Here is a 23,195-nt window from a genome sequence, read left to right on the forward strand (position 1 = left end):
TTTACTTTGATCTGAGGCAGACACATCAAAAAATGTCCACACCGCTGAGCCCCTCTGGGGTGATGGCACTATGGTGGCCTCAGAGTCAGCAGCTGACATTGAAGGGCATGTTGGCTGGATGTCCATAGCTGGCATTACATGGCACAGGACACTGCCAACAGCTGTTTCTGAGGATGAGCTCCCCCTGCTTTCAGGAACTCATCTCCTCCTACTCCTCTCTGACTCCCCCTCCGAACTGTCCCCCTGTTCATCTCTTCTATTGGGAACATACGTGGTATCCGTATAATCATAATCATAATCATCCTGCCCAGCTTCGCTTTCCTCATACACCTCCAAAACTGCACCAACAGCAGGTACTTCATCATCATCATCCTCCTCCATTACGTCCATATTGTCACCTAACTCACACATATGAGGTGGTGTAACTTGCTTAGCGCCTTTATCTTGTTGTACCAGTAGTGGCTGTGAATCAGTGATTTCACCACCAAATAACTCCTGCGAAGTGTCAAATGCAGCGGATGTGGTGCTTGTAGTAGCGCTGGTGGCTGCGGAGGATGAGGTGTTCTGTGTTGCTAAATAGTCAACCATGTCCTGACAATCTTGGGAAGTGATAGAACGTGCCTTCTTCTCTGCACTGTACTTTGGGCCAGGGCCGCACAAAATCACGTCAACATGACCTTGCGCACACCTGCCAGGTGGCCTTCCTCTGGGTCTGGCTCTACCTCTTCCTCTACCTGTTTTGTCCATATCCGGGGGGGGGGGTGAAGTGAAAGGTATGCACTGATTTGTCTAATACAATGTGCAGTCACACAGGTGCAGCAGTTAACAGGTATGCATGGAGTGGTATATCACACTGTGTGCACTTACGTAGGTAGGTGGGTTCACTTAACACAACAGTCAGGTATATGCAGTGATGAGGTGGTTTCACTGAACACAACAGTTAGGTAAAGGCATATGCTGTGATGAGGTGGGTTCACTGAACACAACAGTTAGGTAAAGGTATATGCTGTGATGAGGTGGTTTCACTTAACACAACAGTTAGGTAAAGGTATATGCTGTGATGAGGTGGGTTCACTGAACACAACAGTTAGGTATGTTATATATATATTTATTTCAAAAGCTGTCCATGCAACACAAGTGCAGTAATGGGTATTACACAATATGCAGCTGACACAGGTGTCTGATTGTGAATGGCCTGGGCTGGCACTGGCAGTGGCACACAGTATGAATTACAAAAGCTGTCTATACAACACAAGTGCAGTAATGGGTATTGCACAATGTGCAGCTGACACAGGTGTCTGATTGTGATTGAACTGGGCTGGCAGTGGCACACACTATGAATTACAGAAGCTGTCTATACAACACAAGTGTCAGTCAGTGACATACACAGAGAAAAAAAAAATCACAAGAACAGGATTAGCTCTGAAAAGAGCTGTTGCTGGGTGCTATTATAGCAATAAGATTCAGCCAGGAGCAAGCTAACAAGCCAAGAGCCTAACTAATCTTTTCCTAGGAGAAACAGTCTGCAGCAGCTCGCCCTACTCTCACTATTGCAGGCAAACGAGTGAGTGTAATGGCCGGTGGAGCCTGCCTTATATAAGGGGGGGGGAGTGGCTCCAGGGCTGAGTGTAGCCTGATTGGCTACAATGTGCCTGCTGACTGTGATGTAGAGGGTCAAAGTTGACCCTAATGGAGCATTAAGGGGCGAATCAAACTTCAGTGAAAGTTTGCCTAGAACCGTTCAACGGCAAACCGTTCGACCCTTCTCTATTTCAGAGGAGGATGCTGTTGCACGCACCTCCTCTCTCAGCTGCTCTGCCGTCAGGTAGAGTGCCTTTGTCAATGCCCGCAGGTTTCCTGGGAGCCTGATGCTGCTACTAGCTGCAGGCACCGGCTGCTGTGCTGGCTGGACAGGGACAGAGGGGGTGGAAGGCTGGGGGAAGGCTTCCTCCAATCACCGAACAAGGATCTCCTGCAACTCCCTTTTTCACTGCTCACGGTCTCCAGCAGGCAGGAACTGAGCCACCTTCCCCCTCAGCCATGGGTCCAGGATCATGCTGATGCAGGCATCCTCCTTCGCTTGCATCTGCTTAACCCTGGGGTCTGTGCGCAGGCACCGCAGCATGTGCCTTGCCATGGTGAACAGGGCGGTCCGTCCAGCAGAGACATCAGGGTCAGTGGCCTCAAGTTCGCTGTCCTCCTCTGGCCCCTGAGCCTCTTCCTCCTCTCTCCACCCTCTCACCACTGCTGCCGCGCTCCGCTGTTCCCCCTCAACAGCAACATCCAGCACCTCCAACTCCTCCTCCTTCAACAACTCAAATTCCTGCACAGAAGTGGACTGCGCAGGCGGCTGCTGTTCCAGGTGCTTCAGGGCCTCCTCTCCCACATACATTTTAAATTACATAGGGCTTGATTCACAAAGCGGTGCTAACTGTTAGCACGCCTGTGAAAACCCCCTTAGCACGTCTAAACAAGCTTTTCGCGCATAAAACGTTACGCGCGCAAAACTTTATGCGCGTAAAACTTTACGCGCGTACTGCACAGAGTGCAGGGCGCTCCGTGCGAAGTGCCCATTAAAGCCTATGGGACTTAGCGCGAGTAAAACTTTGCGCGCGTAAAACTTAAACTTAAAAAGTTAGCGCGCGGACTGATTGAGAAATCCGGTGCTAACCTACTTAGCACCCTGGTTAGCGCGTCTAAAGACTTTAGACGTGCTAAGTAGGTTAGCACCGCTTTGTGAATCAAGCCCATAGTGCCTTGTCCAGCAGACAAACAAAGGCCACCCACTGTCAGAGGGATGCCTGTTCCTCACTCACGAGGTTGGTTCCCTGCAGAAAGGGAGCCAACACCAAGCAGACCTGCTGCATCTACCCCCACTGTGCGTTGGAAATGAGCTGGAGTTTGCTGGTGCCGGCGACAGTGGCCTCAACAATGTTGCGGTGGATAGCTCTCCTTTGCTCAACCAGCCGCTCCAACATCGCCAGGGTGGAATTCCAGTGAGTTGGCACATCATTGACAAGGCGGTGTCGTGGCAGGCCCTCACGCTGCTGAATGCCGGCCAGGCTTGCTGCGGCAGCGGCTGAGTGATGGAAACTGCAAACAATTTTCCAAGCTGCTTCCAACAGATCCTCCATTCCCTGGTAGGTGCGCAGGAACTTCTGCACCACCAGGTTCAGGACATGGGCCAAGCAGGGAATGTGGCTCAAGTCTCCCCTGCTGATGGCAGTCAGCAGGTTTGCCGCATTGTCGGATACCACAAATCCGACTCTCAGGCCTCTGGGGGTCAGCCACGTCTTCTCCTGCTCCCTCAGGTGGTGGAGCACGTTAGCTGCTGTCAGACTGTTTTTTCCCAGGCTGACCATCTCCAGCAGCGCTTGGCAGCGGCGGGCCTTAACCCTGCTGTTGATGCGGGGTCGCCTGGCGGCGGGAGCTGCTGCTTCTCCCCTGACCCCGCGTTGTGGAACCACATAGTGGACAACTGGTGCCGTTGCTGCTGCTGATGCGCCAGAGGATGGACCTGCTGCTTCCTCTCTGGCGCATTCCACCAGGCTGACCCAGTGAGCCGTCAAGGACAGGTAGCGGTCTGTCCCAAAACAGCTGCTCCAGGAGTCCATGATGATGTGGATCCGCTCACTCAGGGCGTGATCGAGCGAGCGGCCCACGTTCGCCATAGCAAACCAGTGCAGTGCTGGGATCGCCATGCGGGAGAAGTAGTGGTGGCTGGGGATTTGCCACTCCGGGATTCCAAACTGCAGGAGCATTCGCATGTCACTCCCCTCCTGCACAAAGGAGTATGGCAGGAGCTGGGAGCACATGGCCCGGGCAAGCAATCCGTTCGGCACCCAGATGCGCCTGTTGGTGGGAGGCAGAACCTTGGTCACACTGGGAAAGGACTCGCTGAGCAGGGTCTGGCGGCGTTTGCCTGCACGGGTGGATGAGGAGGCCACTCTGGAGGGAGCAGATGAGGCCACTGAGGACTGGCTGCCCAGGGGGGGAACAGTGACTTTCTGCACTCCTGCTGCTGATGATGAGCAGGAGGGTGGGATGCTGCTGCTACTGCTGCTGAAGTCTGTGCAGTGGCTTTCTGGCTCTGACCACTGCCTGCGCCACTGTCCTTCACCTTCATAAAGTCACTGTAGTCCTCAATGTTTTGTCTCCAAGTGGGTCTGCAGGCACGAGGTGCCCAACTTGTTGAGATCGCGACCTCTGCTCAGGTGGGCACCGCAACTGTGGCAAACGGCATGAGTCTTGTCGTCTTCACACACAGTGAAGTACCGCCAGTCTGGGGATTTTAACTTGCCCTTCCCGCTTAAGGGCTGAGTAGCTTTTTGGGCTTTGGAGGGCTGTTTTTTTTGGGAGGAGCTTTGATGCGGGTGGTGGTGGTAGCGGCTGAAGCAGCAGGCTGTGGATCCTGCCTTCCAAGCCCTGTGCTGGCTGCCTTGCTGCTGCCGTGCCTCTGTGCCAGAGACGCCTCCTCCTCCGATGACGTGCTGCCTCCTTCACCCAACTGTGCTGGTGGTAGCACATAGGGATGGTCACCCACCTCATCATCATCCCCAAACATCTCCTCTGAGCCCTCAACCAACTCCTCTGCCTCAACATCCCCTGCATCAGGCCCCTCCTCCTCCTCCTGAAATTCCACCTGTTGTGCGCCACCAACAACAACCTCCTCCACCTCAAACTTCTCCTCCTCCTTGCATTCCCCCAACATGTCCTCATCATACTGGCCAACCACATCCATCAACTCGCTCGTGGTCCCGGGTGTAAAGAGCGCGCTCAGTGAGGGCAGGTTGGCCGCTGGGGTCGACGTGACCTCAAGCGGTGGTGGAGGGTGGCTGCTGCTGCTGCTGACCGGAATGCTGGTGGAGGCACTGGTGTCACTGGCGCTGGAGGTCTGGCTGGAAACGGCGGCTCGCTGCTCATTTCCACCACAGCCTGTGCCTGACTCTCCGCAATGGGCCGGGGATGATGACCCAAGGCAAAGATGAGAGCAACAAGCTGCTGCTGCACCCCTGCTCCCTCCTCCACAACTCTGCGGTCAGTGGCTGGCGGCGGACCAGTTACAGACCTGCCGGCAGTGGCCTTGGCAATGGCGCTACCTCTCCTGCTGGTGCCTCTACCTCTGCCAGTCATCGTACAATTATACATATAGTACAGTAAGAAAAACAAAAAAATGGGTTGGTGGGTGAGTGACCAAAAAAAAAAAATTTTTTTTTTTTAAAATAATAGTAGACACTAGACAGACGGTACTAGTAGTGTATTCTACAGTAGTCGATAACTAACTCGTGTGACCGACAGTGGCAATCAAAGGCTGTCACACACAGACACAATCAATAGGGTCAGGCAGAGATGATGGTGGAGGGTGGCTGCTGCTGCTGCTGACCGGAATGCTGGTGGAGGCACTGGTGTCACTGGCGCTGGAGGTCTGGCTGGAAACGGCGGCTCGCTGCTCATTTCCACCACAGCCTGTGCCTGACTCTCCGCAATGGGCCGGGGATGATGACCCAAGGCAAAGATGAGAGCAACAAGCTGCTGCTGCACCCCTGCTCCCTCCTCCACAACTCTGCGGTCAGTGGCTGGCGGCGGACCAGTTACAGACCTGCCGGCAGTGGCCTTGGCAATGGCGCTACCTCTCCTGCTGGTGCCTCTACCTCTGCCAGTCATCGTACAATTATACATATAGTACAGTAAGAAAAACAAAAAAATGGGTTGGTGGGTGAGTGACCAAAAAAAAAAAATTTTTTTTTTTTAAAATAATAGTAGACACTAGACAGACGGTACTAGTAGTGTATTCTACAGTAGTCGATAACTAACTCGTGTGACCGACAGTGGCAATCAAAGGCTGTCACACACAGACACAATCAATAGGGTCAGGCAGAGATGACAGGCTGTCACAGATCACAACAGATGCTGGCCTGTGAAGTAACTAACACAGTACTGAAGCTAATAAACTCACAGACTAACAGTAGAAATTAAGTAAAATAGTACACAACTAACTATAATCCCTAACCTACCTAAGCTAGTAGTAGGCTAAGACTACCTAGGTTAGCAGGCCTAGCCTGCACACAGACCTAACACCAGCCTAGCACAGTATACAGTATATACACTACACTAGCTGACTGAACTATAAAAATCAATTCACTACCTAACTATACAGCAATATAATATATGGGTTGAGAATGTGTGAAGGAGATAACTCGCTCTGTTTAACAGTGAAAAAGCACTTGCTAGACACGCAGCAGCACTGGAGATGCTCTCAGTACCGCTCTGTGAGACATCGCGGGAAAACAGCCGCCTCTACCCAGCGTGAGGCGGCTGTTTCCCTGAAAGGCATGGCGGAGCGCGGAGAAACCGCTGCGTCGGACGCGGCGGTTAGCACGCATGTCCCTGCTGCGGAGACACCGCAGAGCGGTGCTGCTGTGGCTGGAACTCGTAGTCCGTCTAGGTTCAGAATGGCACGCGTGCGCGTGGAAAGGCGGGACCTATATGGCAGCCAGAAAGAGGTCAGCTGACCAGGCTGGTCAGCTGACAACCCTGCATCCTCTCATTGGTCCAGCACTTAGGGAGGTGCTGGGGATTCTGGTTGTATATATACTGTCGGCCGTTCAGTTGCTGGTTGTCTGGCGTTGCGATCACTACGTGGTAGCACGCAGACCTGAGTCAGATCCGAAAGTGTGCCAGGACCAGCTGGAGCTGTAATCCTACACTTAGCTAGATTCTGTTGATAGTTTAAAGTACTAGTTTGATTATGATTATCTGTTATGACCTGTTTGCCTGTCTGACCATTCTTCTGAACTCTGATCTTGTACCTTGCTATTCTGATACTCTGTTGCCGAACCCCGGATCGTCTTTAGACTCTGCATCTGCCTCCTGTTTCTGTACCCCGATATATCTGATACCCTGTTGCCGGCCCTGCCTGTACTTTAGACTACGCCCTTGCCTTCTGAATCTGTACCTTATCTGTCTGTGGTTATGACCTGGCTTGTCCGACCTCAAGAACCGACCTTACTGTTAGAGGCGTTCCCAGTCCTGGTAGTGGCACTTCCTCCTGAGTGTCACTCTCGGGCTGTCTTTCCTTCTCTCAGCCTGACTCCTCCCGCCGGGAGAGTTCTAGTTCACGGAAGGAAGTAGTGCAGTACTCCTTACTGTACTGAGGCCTGGTTCTCTAGTATTACTGTTGCACCAAACACTCTTATCACTCAGGTGTCCAGAGGTTAGCTTGTATATCTGATTAACGGTGATACTGCAGATCATCAATAATCGGGTATATATCTGTACTTCCAGTGATACTGCAGATCACCAGTAATCAGACTCTCTCTGTGTTACACCGATCGTTACACGCTCAGTCACATGCAAGGATGGGCTCCGCGACATGGCCGCTGCCTTGTATAAAGGAGGGGAGGGCCTCCTCTGATTGGTTGCTAGTGCCTCGGCTAGGGGCCTTCTGATTGGACCAATGACCATCACCTGGATACCGAAGCCGAATTCGTGATCACAGGTTAAAACCAGTGATCACGGCCGAATTCGAGAGGCACTATTCGAAAAAATTCGACTTAGAATTCGGGAGCAGGATCGCTATTCGGATTCGAATTCAGCAAGCCTGAAAATCTACCCGTGATCGGGTAGAATTCGAATTCGCACATTTTGAGAGCAACCCTGCTGCGGAGGAAGATATGTCACGTCCTCGCAACCTTGGGAGTTTATGGCACGTGCCTTCTTCTCAACACTGTACTTTGGTCCAGGACCACACGAAATCACGCCATCTCAACCTTGAACAGACCTGCTGGGTGGCCTGCCTCTGGCTCTGCCTCTGCCTCTTGTTTTGTCCATATTGGGGGGATGAAGTGAAAGGTATGCACTGACTTGACTAATACGATGTGCGGTTACACAGGTGCAGTGAAAAGGTTGCAGTGACTGCGGGTACAACAATGTGTGGTCACACAGGTGCAGTGAAAAAGTGACTGCTGGTACAACAATGTGCGGTTAAACAGGTGCAGTGAAAAGGTTGCAGTGATTGCTGGTACAACAATGTGCAGTCACACCAGTGCAGTGAAATGGTGACTGCTGGTACAACAATGTGAGGTTACACAGGTGCAGTGAAAAGGTTGCAGTGACTGCTAGTACAACAATGTGCAGTCACACAGGTGCAGTGAAAAGGTGACTGCTGGTACAACAATGTGCGTTTACACAGGTGCAGTGAAAAGGTTGCAGTGACTGCTGGTACAACAATGTGCGGTCACACAGGGGCAGTGAAAGGGTTGTAGTGACTGCTGGTACAACAATGTGCAGTAGTGTTGGGCGAACATCTAGATGTTCGGGTTCGGGCCAAACAGGCCGAACATGGCCGCGATGTTCGGGTGTTCGACCCGAACTCCGAACATAATGGAAGTCAATGGGGACCCGAACTTTTGTGGTTTGTAAAGCCTCCTTACATGCTACATACCCCAAATTTACAGGGTATGTGCACCTTGGGAGTGGGTACAAGAGGGAAAAAAAATTTAGCAAAAAGAGCTTATAGTTTTTGAGAAAATCGATTTTAAAGTTTCAAAGGGAAAACTGTCTTTTAAATGCGGGAAATGTCTGTTTTCTTTGCACAGGTAACATGCTTTTTGTCGGCATGCAGTCATAAATGTAATACATATAAGAGGTTCCAGGAAAAGGGACCGGTAATGCTAACCCAGCAGCAGCACACGTGATGGAACAGGAGGAGGGTGGCGCAGGAGGAGAAGGCCACGCTTTGAGACACAACAACCCAGGCCTTGCATGAGGACAAGAAGCGTGCGGATAGCATGCTTTGTACCACCATGCAGTCATAAATGTAATAAAGATAAGTGGTTCAATAAACAGGGACCACGCGGCAACGCTAACCCAGCAGCAGCACACGTGATGGAACAGGAGGAGGCGCAGGAGGAGAAGGCCACGCTTTGTGAGACACAACAACCCAGGCCTTGCATGAGGACAAAAAGCGTGCGGATATAGCAGCAATGCTTTTTGCCGCCATGCAGTCATAAATGTAATACAGATGAGAGGTTCAATAAACAGGGACCGGAAACGCTAAACCATCCCAGATGTTCATCGGTCATGTTACTTGGTTGGGGTCCTGGAGTGTTGCGTAGTCGTTTCCAATCCAGGATTGATTCATTTTAATTTGAGTCAGACGGTCTGCATTTTCTGTGGAGAGGCGGATACGCCGATCTGTGATGATGCCTCCGGCAGCACTGAAACAGCGTTCCGACATAACGCTGGCTGCCGGGCAAGCCAGCACCTCTATTGCGTACATTGCCAGTTCGTGCCAGGTGTCTAGCTTCATGCCCGGTTTCAGGTCCAGCGGTGCCAGCCACAAATCCGTCTGTTCCTTTATTCCCCTCCAAATTTCCTCCCCTGTGTGCTGCTTATCCCCAAAGCAGATCAGCTTCAGCAACGCTTGCTGACGCATGCCAACAGCTGTGCTGCACTGCTTCCACGATCCTACTGCTGCTGGTGCTGGGTTAGCATTTCCGGATGAGGTACAGCTTTGAGATGCGTTGGAGGAGAAGGAGTCAGAGAGGTAGGTGCTGCTGTTGTTATCCAGCTGTTTGCGGCGTGGGCAACACCCGCGCCGTAGCAGGTGAGGAATCGCTGCCAGGCTCCACAAGGTTCACCCAGTGCGCGGTAAGGGAGATGTATCGACCCTGGCCGAACGCACTCGTCCAGGTGTCAGTGGTGAGGTGAACCTTGCAGGCAACGGCATTCTTCAAGCTTCGGGTTATTTAGCTGACCACGTGCTCATGCAACTCAGGCACTGCAGAGCGCGCAAAGTGGTAGCGGCTGGGAACCACGTAACGTGGGATGGCCACTGACATCATGCCCTTGAAGCTGTTTGTCTCCACCACTCGATATGGCAGCATTTCGCAGGCCAGAAGCTTGGCTATGCTGGCTGGCTGTTACTGCCACGGCCCGGGGGTCATTTGCTGGCAATTTCCTCTTGCGCTCAAACATCTCAGAGACAGACAACTCAACCGTAGCGCTGCACACCGAAGGGCTGTTGGTTGTTGTGTTTGATGAACACTGGGAGACCTCAAGAGCACTAGTCCGGAAAGTGACAGTGTCAGCATCGTCTGATATTTGTGAATGTTGTGAACCACGCAATGGCTGGGCTACTGCTGCTGCTGAGGCGGGTCTGGTGGTGAGTCTGGTGAACCCAAGGGAGGCAGTGTTGCTGGTGGTACCCTGTCCTGCCGCGTTTGCCCACAGAGTGGGATGTTTGGATAGAATGTGGCGGCTCATGCTGGTGGTGGAGAGGTTGTTAATACTTTTCCCCCTGCTCAGGCGGGTCTTGCACACCTTGCAAATCGCCATGGTAACATCCTCAGTGCAGTCTTCAAAGAAAGCCCAGACTTTAACTGGCTGAGGACTCGGACCTCGTGCGTGATGTGCTGGTGCTGCTTAACCCACTGCTGGACGCTTGAGAGGTCATCCAAGTAATTATCTGGTCCTGTTCTTTTGGATCTGTGAGGGTTGTTGTCCTGGACAACATGGGCGGTATTGAGTGGGTTTTCTTGGGTGCTCCCCTGTGGCCTGTACGTGAACCGTCAGGGGAAACACCTCTTCCCTTGCCCCTCCCTCTTTCACCGGATTTCTTCCTCATTTCACTTATCCTTAAAGTACACGCTGACTGGCAGCAGTACAGTGGCAGTACAGAAATGCTATACAGTGGTGGGTGTGCGGTGTACCACTATTGTCAGCAGCGACACAGAGCACAATGCTATACAGTGGCGGGTGAGCGGTGTACTACTGTTCCCAGCAGACACAGAGTGGAAGTAAACACAATGCTATATAGTGTGGCTGAGCCGTGTACACAGAGTGGCATTAAACACAATGCTATATAGTCTGCTATATAGTCACCCCGAACAGGGTGATGTTCTGCAGAACCCGAACAGTGGCAAACACTGTTCGCCCAACACTACTGGGAGGGAACGCAGATTTTAGTACCTAAACACACGATACAACATGTTTTCCGGGGTCGGACTCTGAGGCACATACAGATGGTCCCGATCATCATCCTCATCATACAACTCTTCTCCTGAGTCTGACCCACCCACCACCTCTGCCACCCCAACATCCCCAGACACAGACCCCTCATCGTCCTCAACATTAACTTGGGATGCTGGCCTGAGCCAGACCTCCTCCTCCACATCAGGCCCCATCATCTCCTCAATGGCAGCCCTCATTAATCGCTCTGGCGACGGACTGATGGACACAACGTTCTCCTCCGGGGAGGGCTGCTGCTGACCACTGGCTGCTGGGGTGGATGTTATAGCTTGCGTGGGGCGTTGGCTGTTGCTGTTGTTGGGAGTGCTGCTCACAGCGGAGGTCTCTGGGGAACTCATGTTGAGCTCATATAGTGGTTGACGGTGATTGGAGTATTACTGATCCCAGCAATATACACACTGACTGGCAGAGTACGCAATGCTATATAGTGTGGCTGAGCGGTGTACACAGAGTGGCAGTAAACACAATGCTATATAGTCTGGCTGAGCGAGCGGTGTACTACTGTTCCCAGCAGAATCAGAGTGGCAGTAAACAATGGTATATAGTCTGGCTGAGCGGTGTACACAGAGTGTCAGTAAACAATGGTATATAGTCTGGCTGAGCGAGCGGTGTACTACTGTTCCCAGCAGAATCAGAGTGGCAGTAAACAATGGTATATAGTCTGGCTGAGCGGTGTACACAGAGTGTCAGTAAACAATGGTATATAGTCTGGCTGAGCGGTGTACACAGAGTGTCAGTAAACAATGGTATATAGTCTGGCTGAGCGGTGTACACAGAGTGGCAGTAAACACAATGCTATATAGTCTGGCTGAGCGAGCGGTGTACTACTGTTCCCAGCAGAATCAGAGTGGCAGTAAACAATGGTATATAGTCTGGCTGAGCGGTGTACACAGAGTGTCAGTAAACAATGGTATATAGTCTGGCTGAGCGGTGTACACAGAGTGGCAGTAAACAATGGTATATAGTCTGGCTGAGCGGTGTACACAGAGTGGCAGTAAACAATGGTATATAGTCTGGCTGAGCGGTGTACACAGAGTGGCAGTAAACACAATGCTATATAGTCTGGCTGAGCGAGCGGTGTACTACTGTTCCCAGCAGAATCAGAGTGTCAGTAAACAATGGTATATAGTCTGGCTGAGCGGTGTACACAGAGTGTCAGTAAACAATGGTATATAGTCTGGCTGAGCGGTGTACACAGAGTGGCAGTAAACAATGGTATATAGTCTGGCTGAGCGGTGTACACAGAGTGGCAGTAAACACAATGCTATATAGTGTGGCTGAGCGAGCGGTGTACTACTGTTCCCAGCAGAATCAGAGTGGCAGTAAACAATGGTATATAGTCTGGCTGAGCGGTGTACACAGAGTGTCAGTAAACAATGGTATATAGTCTGGCTGAGCGGTGTACACAGAGTGGCAGTAAACAATGGTATATAGTCTGGCTGAGCGGTGTACACAGAGTGGCAGTAAACACAATGCTATATAGTCTGGCTGAGCGAGCGGTGTACTACTGTTCCCAGCAGACACAGAACAGTAAACAGAATGCTATATAGTGTGGCTGAGCGAGCGGTGTACCACTATTCCCAGCAGACACAGAACAGTAAACAGAATGCTATATAGTGTGGCTGAGCGAGCGGTGTACCACTATTCCCAGCAGACACAGAACAGTAAACAGAATGCTATATAGTGTGGCTGAGCGAGCGGTGTACCACTATTCCCAGCAGACACAGAACAGTAAACAGAATGCTATATAGTGTGGCTGAGCGAGCGGTGTACCACTATTCCCAGCAGACACAGAACAGTAAACAGAATGCTATATAGTGTGGCTGAGCGAGCGGTGTACCACTATTCCCAGCAGACACAGAACAGTAAACAGAATGCTATATAGTGTGGCTGAGCGAGCGGTGTACCACTATTCCCAGCAGACACAGAACAGTAAACAGAATGCTATATAGTGTGGCTGAGCGAGCGGTGTACCACTATTCCCAGCAGACACAGAACAGTGAACAGAATGCTATATAGTGTGGCTGAGCGAGCGGTGTACCACTATTCCCAGCAGACACAGAACAGTAAACAGAATGCTATATAGTGTGGCTGAGCGAGCGGTGTACCACTATTCCCAGCAGACACAGAACAGTGAACAGAATGCTATATAATGTGGCTGAGCGAGGTACACAGAGTGGCAGTAAACAGAATGCTATATAGTGTGGCTGAGCAAGCGGTGTACTACTGTTCCCAGCAGCGACACAATGACAGGGGGGACCCTGGCTAGCGTGGCTGGAGCGCGAACTACCCTGCCTGCCTACCCAAAGCTAAACCCACAGACAAATGGCGGAGATATGACGTGGTTCGGGTATTTATTTACCCGAACCACGTGACAGTTCGGCCAATCAGAGCGCGTTCGGGTCCGAACCACGTGACCCGTTCGGCCAATCACAGCGCTAGCCGAACGTTCGGGGAACGTTCGGCCATGCGCTCTTAGTTCGGCCATGTGGCCGAACGGTTTGGCCGAACACCATCAGGTGTTCGGCCGAACTCGAACATCACCCGAACAGGGTGATGTTCTGCAGAACCCGAACAGTGGCGAACACTGTTCGCCCAACACTAATGTGCAGTCACACAGGTGCAGTGAAAAGGTGACTGCTGTTACAACAATGTGCTGTTACACAGATGCAGTGAAAGGTAAACACAGACTGGTATTACAAATGTGCAGCTGTCACACACACAGGTACAGTGAACAAGTATGCAGTGACTGGTATATAAAACTGTGTGCTGTTATACAGGTTCAGTGAAAGGTATGCACAGACTGGTATTACAAATGTGCAGATGTCACACAAACAGGTACAGTGAACAGATATGCAGTGACTGGTTTATAAAACTGCGTGCTGTTACACAGGTGTAGTGAAAGGTATGCACGGACTGGTATTACAAATGTGCAGCTGTCACATACACAGGTGCAGTGAAAAGGTAGGCACTGAATGTGCTGGGCCTGGAACATTTTAGCAATTAGCAAGGGCCAGCTGCAACACACAGGGCTGTATATGAAAGTGGCAGTGTGTGCCAAACAAACAAACAAACAAAAAATACCTCATCACAAGAACATTAGCTCTCAAAAGAGCTTTTTTGGGGTACTTTTTAGCAATAAGTATCAGCAAGGAGCAAGCTAACAAGCCTAACAAGAGCCTAACTAAGCTTTCCCTATGTCTCTGTAGCAACCGCTCCCTTCTCTCACTACTACAGCAGCACACAGAGTGAGATCATAGCCGACGTTGCTGCCTTAAGGTGGGGGGGCTCCAGGAGGGAGTGCAGCCTGATTGGCTGCCATGTGTCTGCTGACTGTGATGTAGAGGGTCAAAGTTTAGCCCAATGATGTAGTATAGGGGCGGGTCAAACTCTCCATAAAGTTCTCATTTCGGCACGAACACGAACCAGCGATGTAAGCGAATAGGTTCGTGGCGGAACCATTTCGGGACAACTCTAATGGTAGTGTAAATTTACATATATCAAAAAAAATAGCAATACATTTCATGATGGGGTTTCCGAGGGGGTCTATACGCAGTGGGTATGGATCTGGTAACAGAGTGCTATGGGTGCTCCAGGGTGCCAGTGTGGATGAAGGCGATAGGTGCAGTGGGTGGGGAGAAGAGTGGGAGCCATGGAGAACAGAGCTCTAGCTTTACTAAGGCTAGCTATAGTCAAAGCATCTTTAAATTTGGCTCCAAGGTTCCCCATTGGTCTATTACCAGACCAATGGGGATCAGAAGGATCCCCATTGGTCTGTTAATAGGCCAACGGGGAGATTTGGAGCCAAATTCAAAGAGGATTTGGCTCCAGCTATACTTAGTATATGTAACGATTGGGGAATTCTCTCCGTGATCAGCGCACAGGACGTGCGCTGACACTGCGGAAATCCTCCACAAGCGTATAATTTGAGGGAACCCAGCAAAAGGTGCAACGCACCTGTAGAGGGAAATTCCTGTTGGCAGGTGGAGCTGTGGAGTGCAGAGGAACAGCTCCTCTGCCCTGCCACAGACGCCAGACAGGAATTGTACGAAGGGAAGAAACGCAGGGCAAGATAGCCCTGAACGAGAAAGATCAAAGAGACAGAGGGTATGTGTGTCCACCAATCTAGTTGCCAACCTGTGACGGTGGACACACAACAGAGGAAACCAAGTGAGAGCGCAATCGCAAGAGAAGCGATTGCGAAAGAGAATGAGCACAGGGACAGAATGTATGTATGTGCCAACCCGCGACGGTGCACACACAACAGCAGAAACGAAGTAGGAATGCAATCGCGAGAGAGGCGATTGCCCGAGGTGACACAAGGCTTAAGTAAGACAGGGCATGAGAGTAGCAAAGGCACAGCAATAATACAATGAGAAGATAAGGAAAATAACAAACGCTAACTAAACGCGAACACCGCACTCATTCGCAACAGCGAACGCGTTTACTGCGCGGTCTCCGCGTGTTAAGCAAAACAGACACAAGCACGCCTAACTAACCACCGACAGACAAACATGAAACAGAGGACGCGAGCGCTTGCTAAACGGTTACCTCACCGAGCCTCCAGCAAGCGTTCGTATCAGACAAGACAGATACACGAAAACAGGAATAAGTGAGATACGATCCACTGCTCTTTCCGTCAGAGCAAGTGCGATCCAAGTACAGCAAGAGAGTTGTAGATTAGAAGGATCCACAGCCGCTACTGCTAGAGGTTAGTGTGATCCAAGCACGACAGACAGACAGAACAGGCAATACAAATAATACAATCCTGACTGCACTAGCAAGGATGCCTAATGCAGTCCCAGGAATTACTCTAAGTTAATCTTCAAATGATAAGCATGGCTGACACTCCAGGAGTGTTTCACAGGACAAACCCTTATGACCAGCGACGTACTGTGGAATCACATGGTATATATAGAGCAAGCCTACAAAGGATGTGGCTAGGCAATTTGAATGACAAACGTATGCAAATTCCTCAGCAGCAGCAAGCTGCAAAACTGGCAAAAGGTCTCCTTTCCAGAGACCTGCAGAATGCAGACCTGAACAGTGGTCAAAAAGCTGCCTGCCTGCTGAGCGGATCATTACAGTACCCCCCCCCCCCCCCTCTAGGGTCGGATTCCAGACGACCTTCTAAACTGATATTTGCAACAGACTCTAACTGAAGAGTTATGAAGGTCAGGACAGCCCGATAAGGCCCAATTCCAGAGTCAGCCCACCCGAAACCGACCTCATCGGAAGGAGAAGCCACCGAAACATGCCCATCAGTACCACAAGTCTCAGTGTAACACCCATCAGGACTGTGAATGCCAGAGAAGAAGCCATCGACACCCACCGAGCCATGCCCACCACCTTCCAGGGACCGTCCAAAAATACCAAATCTGCCACAATACCCATTCGAAGTGTCCCTTTCCACAAAGCACCCACTGCTGATCTCATCCAAGGTACCAGGAAATATTTCTCCCAGGATCTTCCAGAACACTTTGAAGCTCCGCAGAGATCCCAGGAGGGCAGAACGATCACCAGGCTCACATGGAGAACTATCAAGAACCCCTATGGAACCAATGACGATTCCGGATTCAGAATTACCAGGACAAGCATCAAGATCAGGGCCTTCAGGGACCACCTCTGGGCATGCAGGCAGGCAACATCAGAACAGGTTTCCACCGAGGAAGCATCTGAGCAGGCTGGCAACCGAGACACACTTGGGCTTTCTGGGTCACAGAACACATCGGGGTACACTAGCCCAAGGGGCACCTCAGGACACATCGAGGAACTGCCAACCTCAGAGTCCGCTACGACAAGACCAAAACCAGAACCAGGCAAAGAATCATCACGAGCAGTGGTCACAAGCACTGGACTTTCAAAAGAGGGCTTGGACCCAAACCTAGAAATTTCTGTGACTGTACTGGTATCTAACCCATATTCATCATTGACTACACAAGACTGAAGCTCCTCAAGAGCTGCAACAGTAGTCAGCACAACAGCAATGCCCACTGAAGTGGACAAAACCTCAGACGGATCTGGGGGGCAGGAGGTATCTCCTAGAAGTTCTGCACCCTTTAGGAGGGACTTGGAAACCTCCAAAACATCAACTAAGACCTCAGAAATGTCATTTTCCAAGTTTTCTATGAAGGGTTCTGAACTCTCCATGTTACAGGGCTGAACATTAAATACCTCCTGCAGGCAGGGCAGATGTCCCAGGAATGGTTCCACCATAAGCTGAAACTGAATTTCATCATCATGAGCGGGATGTACAGGAATATTTACTGGAACACACACAGACTCCCTAACTTCAATCTCACTGCACCCAGAATTCTGCGTAGCAGTCAAACTAGCTTGCAACTCAAAAACTGCAGAAAAACAGGTGAGAATAGTAGCAATACCTAGACGAGCCTCTAGGGACACTGCAGGAGATTCTAAGCAAGGCCATATTGACTCATCCAGAGTACAGGGTGCAGAATCAGCATTTTCCTCAGAGCAAGAAAGGGACTCACAACTGTCAGTGCGAGTGGAAATCATATTTTCATTCATGGTACAGGGCAGGTTCAGAGAAAGCTTCTCTGGACAAGGCAAAGAGGCTTAAGCATCAGATTTGCAAAACCAAAGCGCTGTCTCACTCTTAGATTCGGCTAACAATGTCGAATCCGAGGAGTCAGAACGCAAAACTTGCGAATCCAAAATCGCTTTAGGTTGTGAAACTGACGCTTCCATAGCGCAAACCTCCGCAATCTGCGGAGCAGACTGTAAGGCGTTCAGGACAGAAACACTGGAGCAACTGTCACTAGGCAACGGGCCCTTACAGGTGTGAACAGGGTGAGACAAAGACTCATTTGCAGAAGAAATAGCGACAACAACAGGAGAAAGTTTATTAGACATATCAATTTTACTTTTGACGCTGCATAATTTAGGAATTTTCCCCATAGCAGGATCATAGATGGAAGATCTTAAAGATCTGTTTTTAGATCGCATAAATTCAAACTGCACACAGTCAGGAGAGAATCTTTCCGGATTCGCACAGGAGTCAACCACAGTGGTACACCCATTCATTTCAGATTGCACAATGTCTAGACTCACATGCTTTACCCCAGAAAAGCAGGAACAATCATCCGATAACGATGTCTCTTTATTGGAATCAATTGATTGGTGTGTATGCAATTCATCCAAAATCGTCTGCCACACACACGCATCACTGGATCCACAAAACACCTGTCACACTCATCAGAATCTATCAAAGTGTACACAGAATTTATACAAGCATTTAGCGTCTCTGCGCTTTCTGCGATATAGAAATCGCAAAACGCTTTCCAATCTATCTCAAATTCCTCAACCAAAGCTCCCATATCCCAGGGAGCAAATGGTGGCTCAAACAACCCGGTATCTAAGTAGCTTTCATACGGGTTGGGGTCAGGTACATGCACAGACTTTCTTACTCCTTTAATATAGAAAACAATTCTGCCTATTAAAGGATCCACAAAAGCTTTGGATTGGGGTAAAAAACCCGGAGATTGAGCAACATCATTGTAAACATCAATAGGGAGTGTTTTATTCAGATGCTTGCGATTTTTGGTTTTTCCCTTTTTAGCAACTTTGCATGTCTGCTGTTTAAATGCAAGAAAGGTATCCAGGCAGTTCTCTTGCACCTGTTTAAAACCTGAAGTGGCAGCAGAAACATTGAACTGATTGTCATACTGAATGGTTTTGCACATTTCAGACTTGACAGAATTAACCTCCTTATTTGTAGTTGCTATGGGCAACGGATTTCTTGGCTGAAAAGTCGAATCAGCAGATTGGCCTGCAAGCACCAACTCATTAACATATGGTAATGAGTAAGAGGTGTTGCATGAACCAATCTGATCAGCATCTTGCACTGCAGGAAAAAACTCATCTCTGGTTTCAGAGTCCAGTATCTTAAATCTCTTAAAGATACAGGACCCATATTCGACCAAATCGGAAATTCCCTCTACACTGGGAATTTTGGTTTGGCTGGTCATACTGTAACGATTGTGGAATTCTCTCCGTGATCAGCGCACAGGACGTGCGCTGACACTGCAGTAATCCTCCACAAGCGTATAATTTGAGGGAACCCAGCAAAAGGTGCAACGCACCTGTAGAGGGAAATTCCTGTCGGCAGGTGGAGCTGTGGAGTGCAGAGGAACAGCTCCTCTGCCCTGCCACAGACGCCAGACAGGAATTGTACGAAGGAAAGAAACGCAGGGCAAGATAGCCCTGAACGAGAGAGATCAAAGAGACAGAGGGTACGTGTGTCCACCAATCTAGTCGCCACCCTGCGACGATGAACACACAATCATGAAGACCAGGTAAAAAGGCAATCGCCAGAGATGGCGATTGCTAACAGCAACACAAGACCGAATAAGCACAGATGAGGAATGTATGTATGTCCACTAATCTAGCCGCCAACCTGCAACGGTGGACACACAACAGAAGAAACCAAGTGAGAGCGCAATTGCAAGAGAAGCGATTGCGAAAGAGAATGAGCACAGGGACAGAATGTATGTATGTGCCCCAATCTAGTCGACAAACCACCGACGGTGCACACACAACAGCAGAAACGAAGTAGGAACGCAATCGCGAGAGAGGCGATTGCCCGAGGTGACACAAGGCTTAAGTAAGACAGGGCATGAGAGTAGCAAAGTCACAGCAATAATACAATGAGAAGATAAGGAAAATAACAAACGCTAACTAAACGCGAACACCGCACTCATTCGCAACAGCGAACGCGTTTACTGCACGGTCTCCGCGTGTTAAGCACAACAGAGACAAGCATGCCTAACTAACCACCGACAGACAAACATGAAACAGAGGACGCGAGCGCTTGCTAAACGGTTACCTCACCGAGCCTCCAGCAAGCGTTCGTATCAGACAAAACAGATACACGAAAACAGGAATAAGTGAGAGATACGATTCACTGCTCTTTCCATCAGAGCAAGTGCGATCCAAGTACAGCAAGAGAGTTGTAGATCAGAAGGATCCACAGCCACTACTGCTAGAGGCTAGTGTGATCCAAGCACGACAGACAGAACAGGCAATACAAATAATACAATCCTGACTGCTCTAGCAAGGATGCCAAATGCAGTCCTAGGAATTACTCTAAGTTAATCTTCAAACGATAAGCATGGCTGACACTCCAGGAGTGTTTCACAGGACAAACCCTTATGACCAGCGACGTACTGTGGAATCACATGGTATATATAGAGCAAGCCTATAAAGGATGTGGCTAGGCAATTTGAATGACAATGCAAATTCCTCAGCAGCAGCAAGCTGCAAAACTGACAAACGGTCTCCTTTCCAGAGACCTGCAGAATGCAGACCTGAACAGTGGTCAAAAAGCTGCCTGCCTGCGCAGGTAGCTGAGCGGATCATTACAGTATAGCTAGAGCTGCATGGGGAGCGGTGGTGTGTGGCAGCCGATGCACGGAGATATTCAATCAAGCTCGCAACATTAGAGGATATTGGCGTGGGACATTTACGAGGATATTGGCGTGGAAACATTTTTTTTTTAAAGATAGAGGTAAGTATTTATGGTTAAGTAAGAATAATAAAGGACTTTTCTCATTTTATTTTATTTAACCCTTTGTGGAAATGGGTAAGGGGTACTTTGTACCCCTATACTCATTTCTTCTGGGAGGGGGGGTGGACATCAGGGGTCCCCTTCTTAAAGGGTGCAAAGCCCCATGTGGCCAGGGCTCCGCATTCTGCCTATCCCAGCCTGCATAGGGACAAGGGGTTAAAGAAGCTTGGAAAGGGGGAACCCCATATAATTTTTTTTTCCCACACTCTGAAAAAAAAATGTTTAAAAAAATAGGTACAGTTGCCAGGGACCCTTATGCAGCCTTATTGCGGCTGTATACCGATCACTGGCCAAAGCGTTGCCACTTCCACTGGGTTTCCAGGAGGTCCGTATGCACTGTGTTTGGAACAGCTGGACACCCCGTCATGAAATTCATTGCTCTTTCTTTTGATATATGTAAATTTACACTACTGTTAGGTTGCTACATTATCTGGCAGCTCGGTGGTGTAGTGGTTAGCGCTCTTGCCTTGCAGCGCTGGGTCCCCAGCTCGATTCCCAGCCAGGTCAACATCTGCAAGGAGTTTGTATGGTCTCCCTGTGTCTGTGTGGGTTTCCTCCGGGCACACCGGTTTCCTCCCACACCCCAAAAACATACAGATAAGTTAATAGGCTTTCCCAAAATTGGCCCTAGATTACGATACAGACATATGACTATGGTAGGGAGGGTTTAGATTGTGAGCTCCTCTGAGGGACAGTTAGCGACGAGCCTATATACTCTGTAAAGCGCTACGGAAGATGTCGGCGCTATATAAAGACTTAATAATAATAATAATCATAAATCTGTCATTTACCGCATTTAAATGTATACTATTTTTTTTCGTAAATTTTAAATCGATTTTCTCCAAAACTATAAGGTCTTTTTGAAAATGTTTTTTTCTTCTTGTACCCACTTTTTTCCTTAACATACCCTGCAAATTTGGTGATTCTAGCTGATAAGGGGGCTTTGCTATTAACCATATTATACAATAAATATGCTTAAATCTTCGTGAAAAAATATCGAAAACGAAAAATGCATTTTTGATGTGAAAATGCCTTTGGCAAAAATTTGCAAGCAACACTGTCCAATGATCTCCAGCTCTTGACAACCTCAGTAAATCATGCCCATAATGCGTGGTTGTCCTTTGTTGTTACAGAACCTGAAGTTTGCCATCTATGGGTTGTGGCTCCAATTCTTGCTGTGATAATTACATTGATGGTTTTGGCAGTCGTTTACACAACTTTCATCAGACAAGGTAAGACTAGAAGTTTTAGGCTTACAAAACTATATTAAGAAATAACAGAAGAAATAGAAAGATGAGTGGCAGTGTGTGCATGTAGTCATAGGTGCACTGTGTTTTTTAAGCCATACATATCAGCATTAAAAAAAAACTATTACAAAAGGAATTCGATTGTAAGAGGTGCGAGGAAGTATAAAAGAGTTAAAAAAAACGTTTAAAAAGGAGGAAAGGGATGTATTTACCTTACTATTATCATAATACTTGATCAGGGTTGTGAGGAGGCGCCCAGAGATGTGTGAAGTTGGGTGACTGGTAATGATATATATATAAATATAAAGCAGTTGCTTACCTCTATAGAAGACTCGCAAGAGTAGAGTCTTCTATAGAGGTAAGCAACCTCTAATTTTTATATACCGTATATACTCGGATACAAGTCGACCTCGTGTATAAGTCGACCCCAATATCTGACCCTCTTAAGCTGGACTTTTTTTTTTATTTACTCAAGTTTAAGTCTACTCAGGAACGTTAAAGACTGCACTTGGGCACCAGGATGCCTCAGTGTGGTCACTGTGACCCCTCTGTGTGGCCCCTGTGTCCACCAGGCTGTGTGGCCCCTCTAGCTTTGTGGCCCCAGTGTCCCCTTGGCTGTGTGGCCCCTCTAGCTATGTGGCCTATGTCCCCCTGGCTGTGTGGCCCCTGTGTCCCCTGCTTTACAGGAGCTGCAGCAGCCAGCATCTGTCTCCCCTTCCCCAAAGTGCTACAGCACACAGCTTGCTGAAATGCCCCCCCACCCTCCCACCACCAAGGAAATGGCCCCCCCTCTCACTCACTCCCTCCCCAGCAGCTTTCCACAAAGCACCCCTCCCTCCCATCACCACGCAAAGGATGGCCGCTTCTCTCTCTCACTCAGCTCTCTGTGTCATCTAATGCAGCATCAGCGCTGAAGCAGAAACTCACTGATTACACAGCAAGGCATCGTCTCTTGTCTCTCTGCTCGTTCTGGTCTGTTAGTTTACAATACCACAGCTACGTATCCGATTTCATGTGACTTATGTGTCATGTGCCATCGGAGCTGTAGCTGTGGTATTGTAAACAGACCAGCGTGAGCAGAGGGACTAGAGAGGATGCCACGCTGTGTAATCAGTGAGTTTCCGCTTCAGCGCTGACCATTAGATGAAGCAATGGGGGGAGAGAGGAAGAGAAGGCCATCCTATGCTTGGTGATGGGAGGGAGGGGGGCTTTCTGGAAAGCTGCCTGCGTTAGGACTGGGTAAGGGGAGAGAAAGAGGCTCCCCTACAATTCTCGGCTATAAGTTGTGAAATTTAGGACTACTCAAGTATAAGACGACCCCCCACTTT

General features: G+C 49.5%; 1 protein-coding gene across 1 annotated transcript in view; it reads left to right on the forward strand.

Annotated features, from left to right (window-relative positions):
* Nucleotides 1-23,195, forward strand: part of LOC137537959 (CD276 antigen homolog) — a 263,958-nt gene that overhangs the window by 192,590 nt on the left and 48,173 nt on the right. The window contains exon 4 of the mRNA XM_068259884.1: nt 21,754-21,852. Coding sequence (XP_068115985.1) covers nt 21,754-21,852 — 99 coding nt within the window. The remainder of the gene's footprint in view (nt 1-21,753; nt 21,853-23,195) is intronic.

This window comes from Hyperolius riggenbachi, chromosome 11, assembly GCF_040937935.1.
Source record: "Hyperolius riggenbachi isolate aHypRig1 chromosome 11, aHypRig1.pri, whole genome shotgun sequence".
Classification (NCBI taxonomy): Eukaryota; Metazoa; Chordata; class Amphibia; order Anura; family Hyperoliidae; genus Hyperolius; species Hyperolius riggenbachi.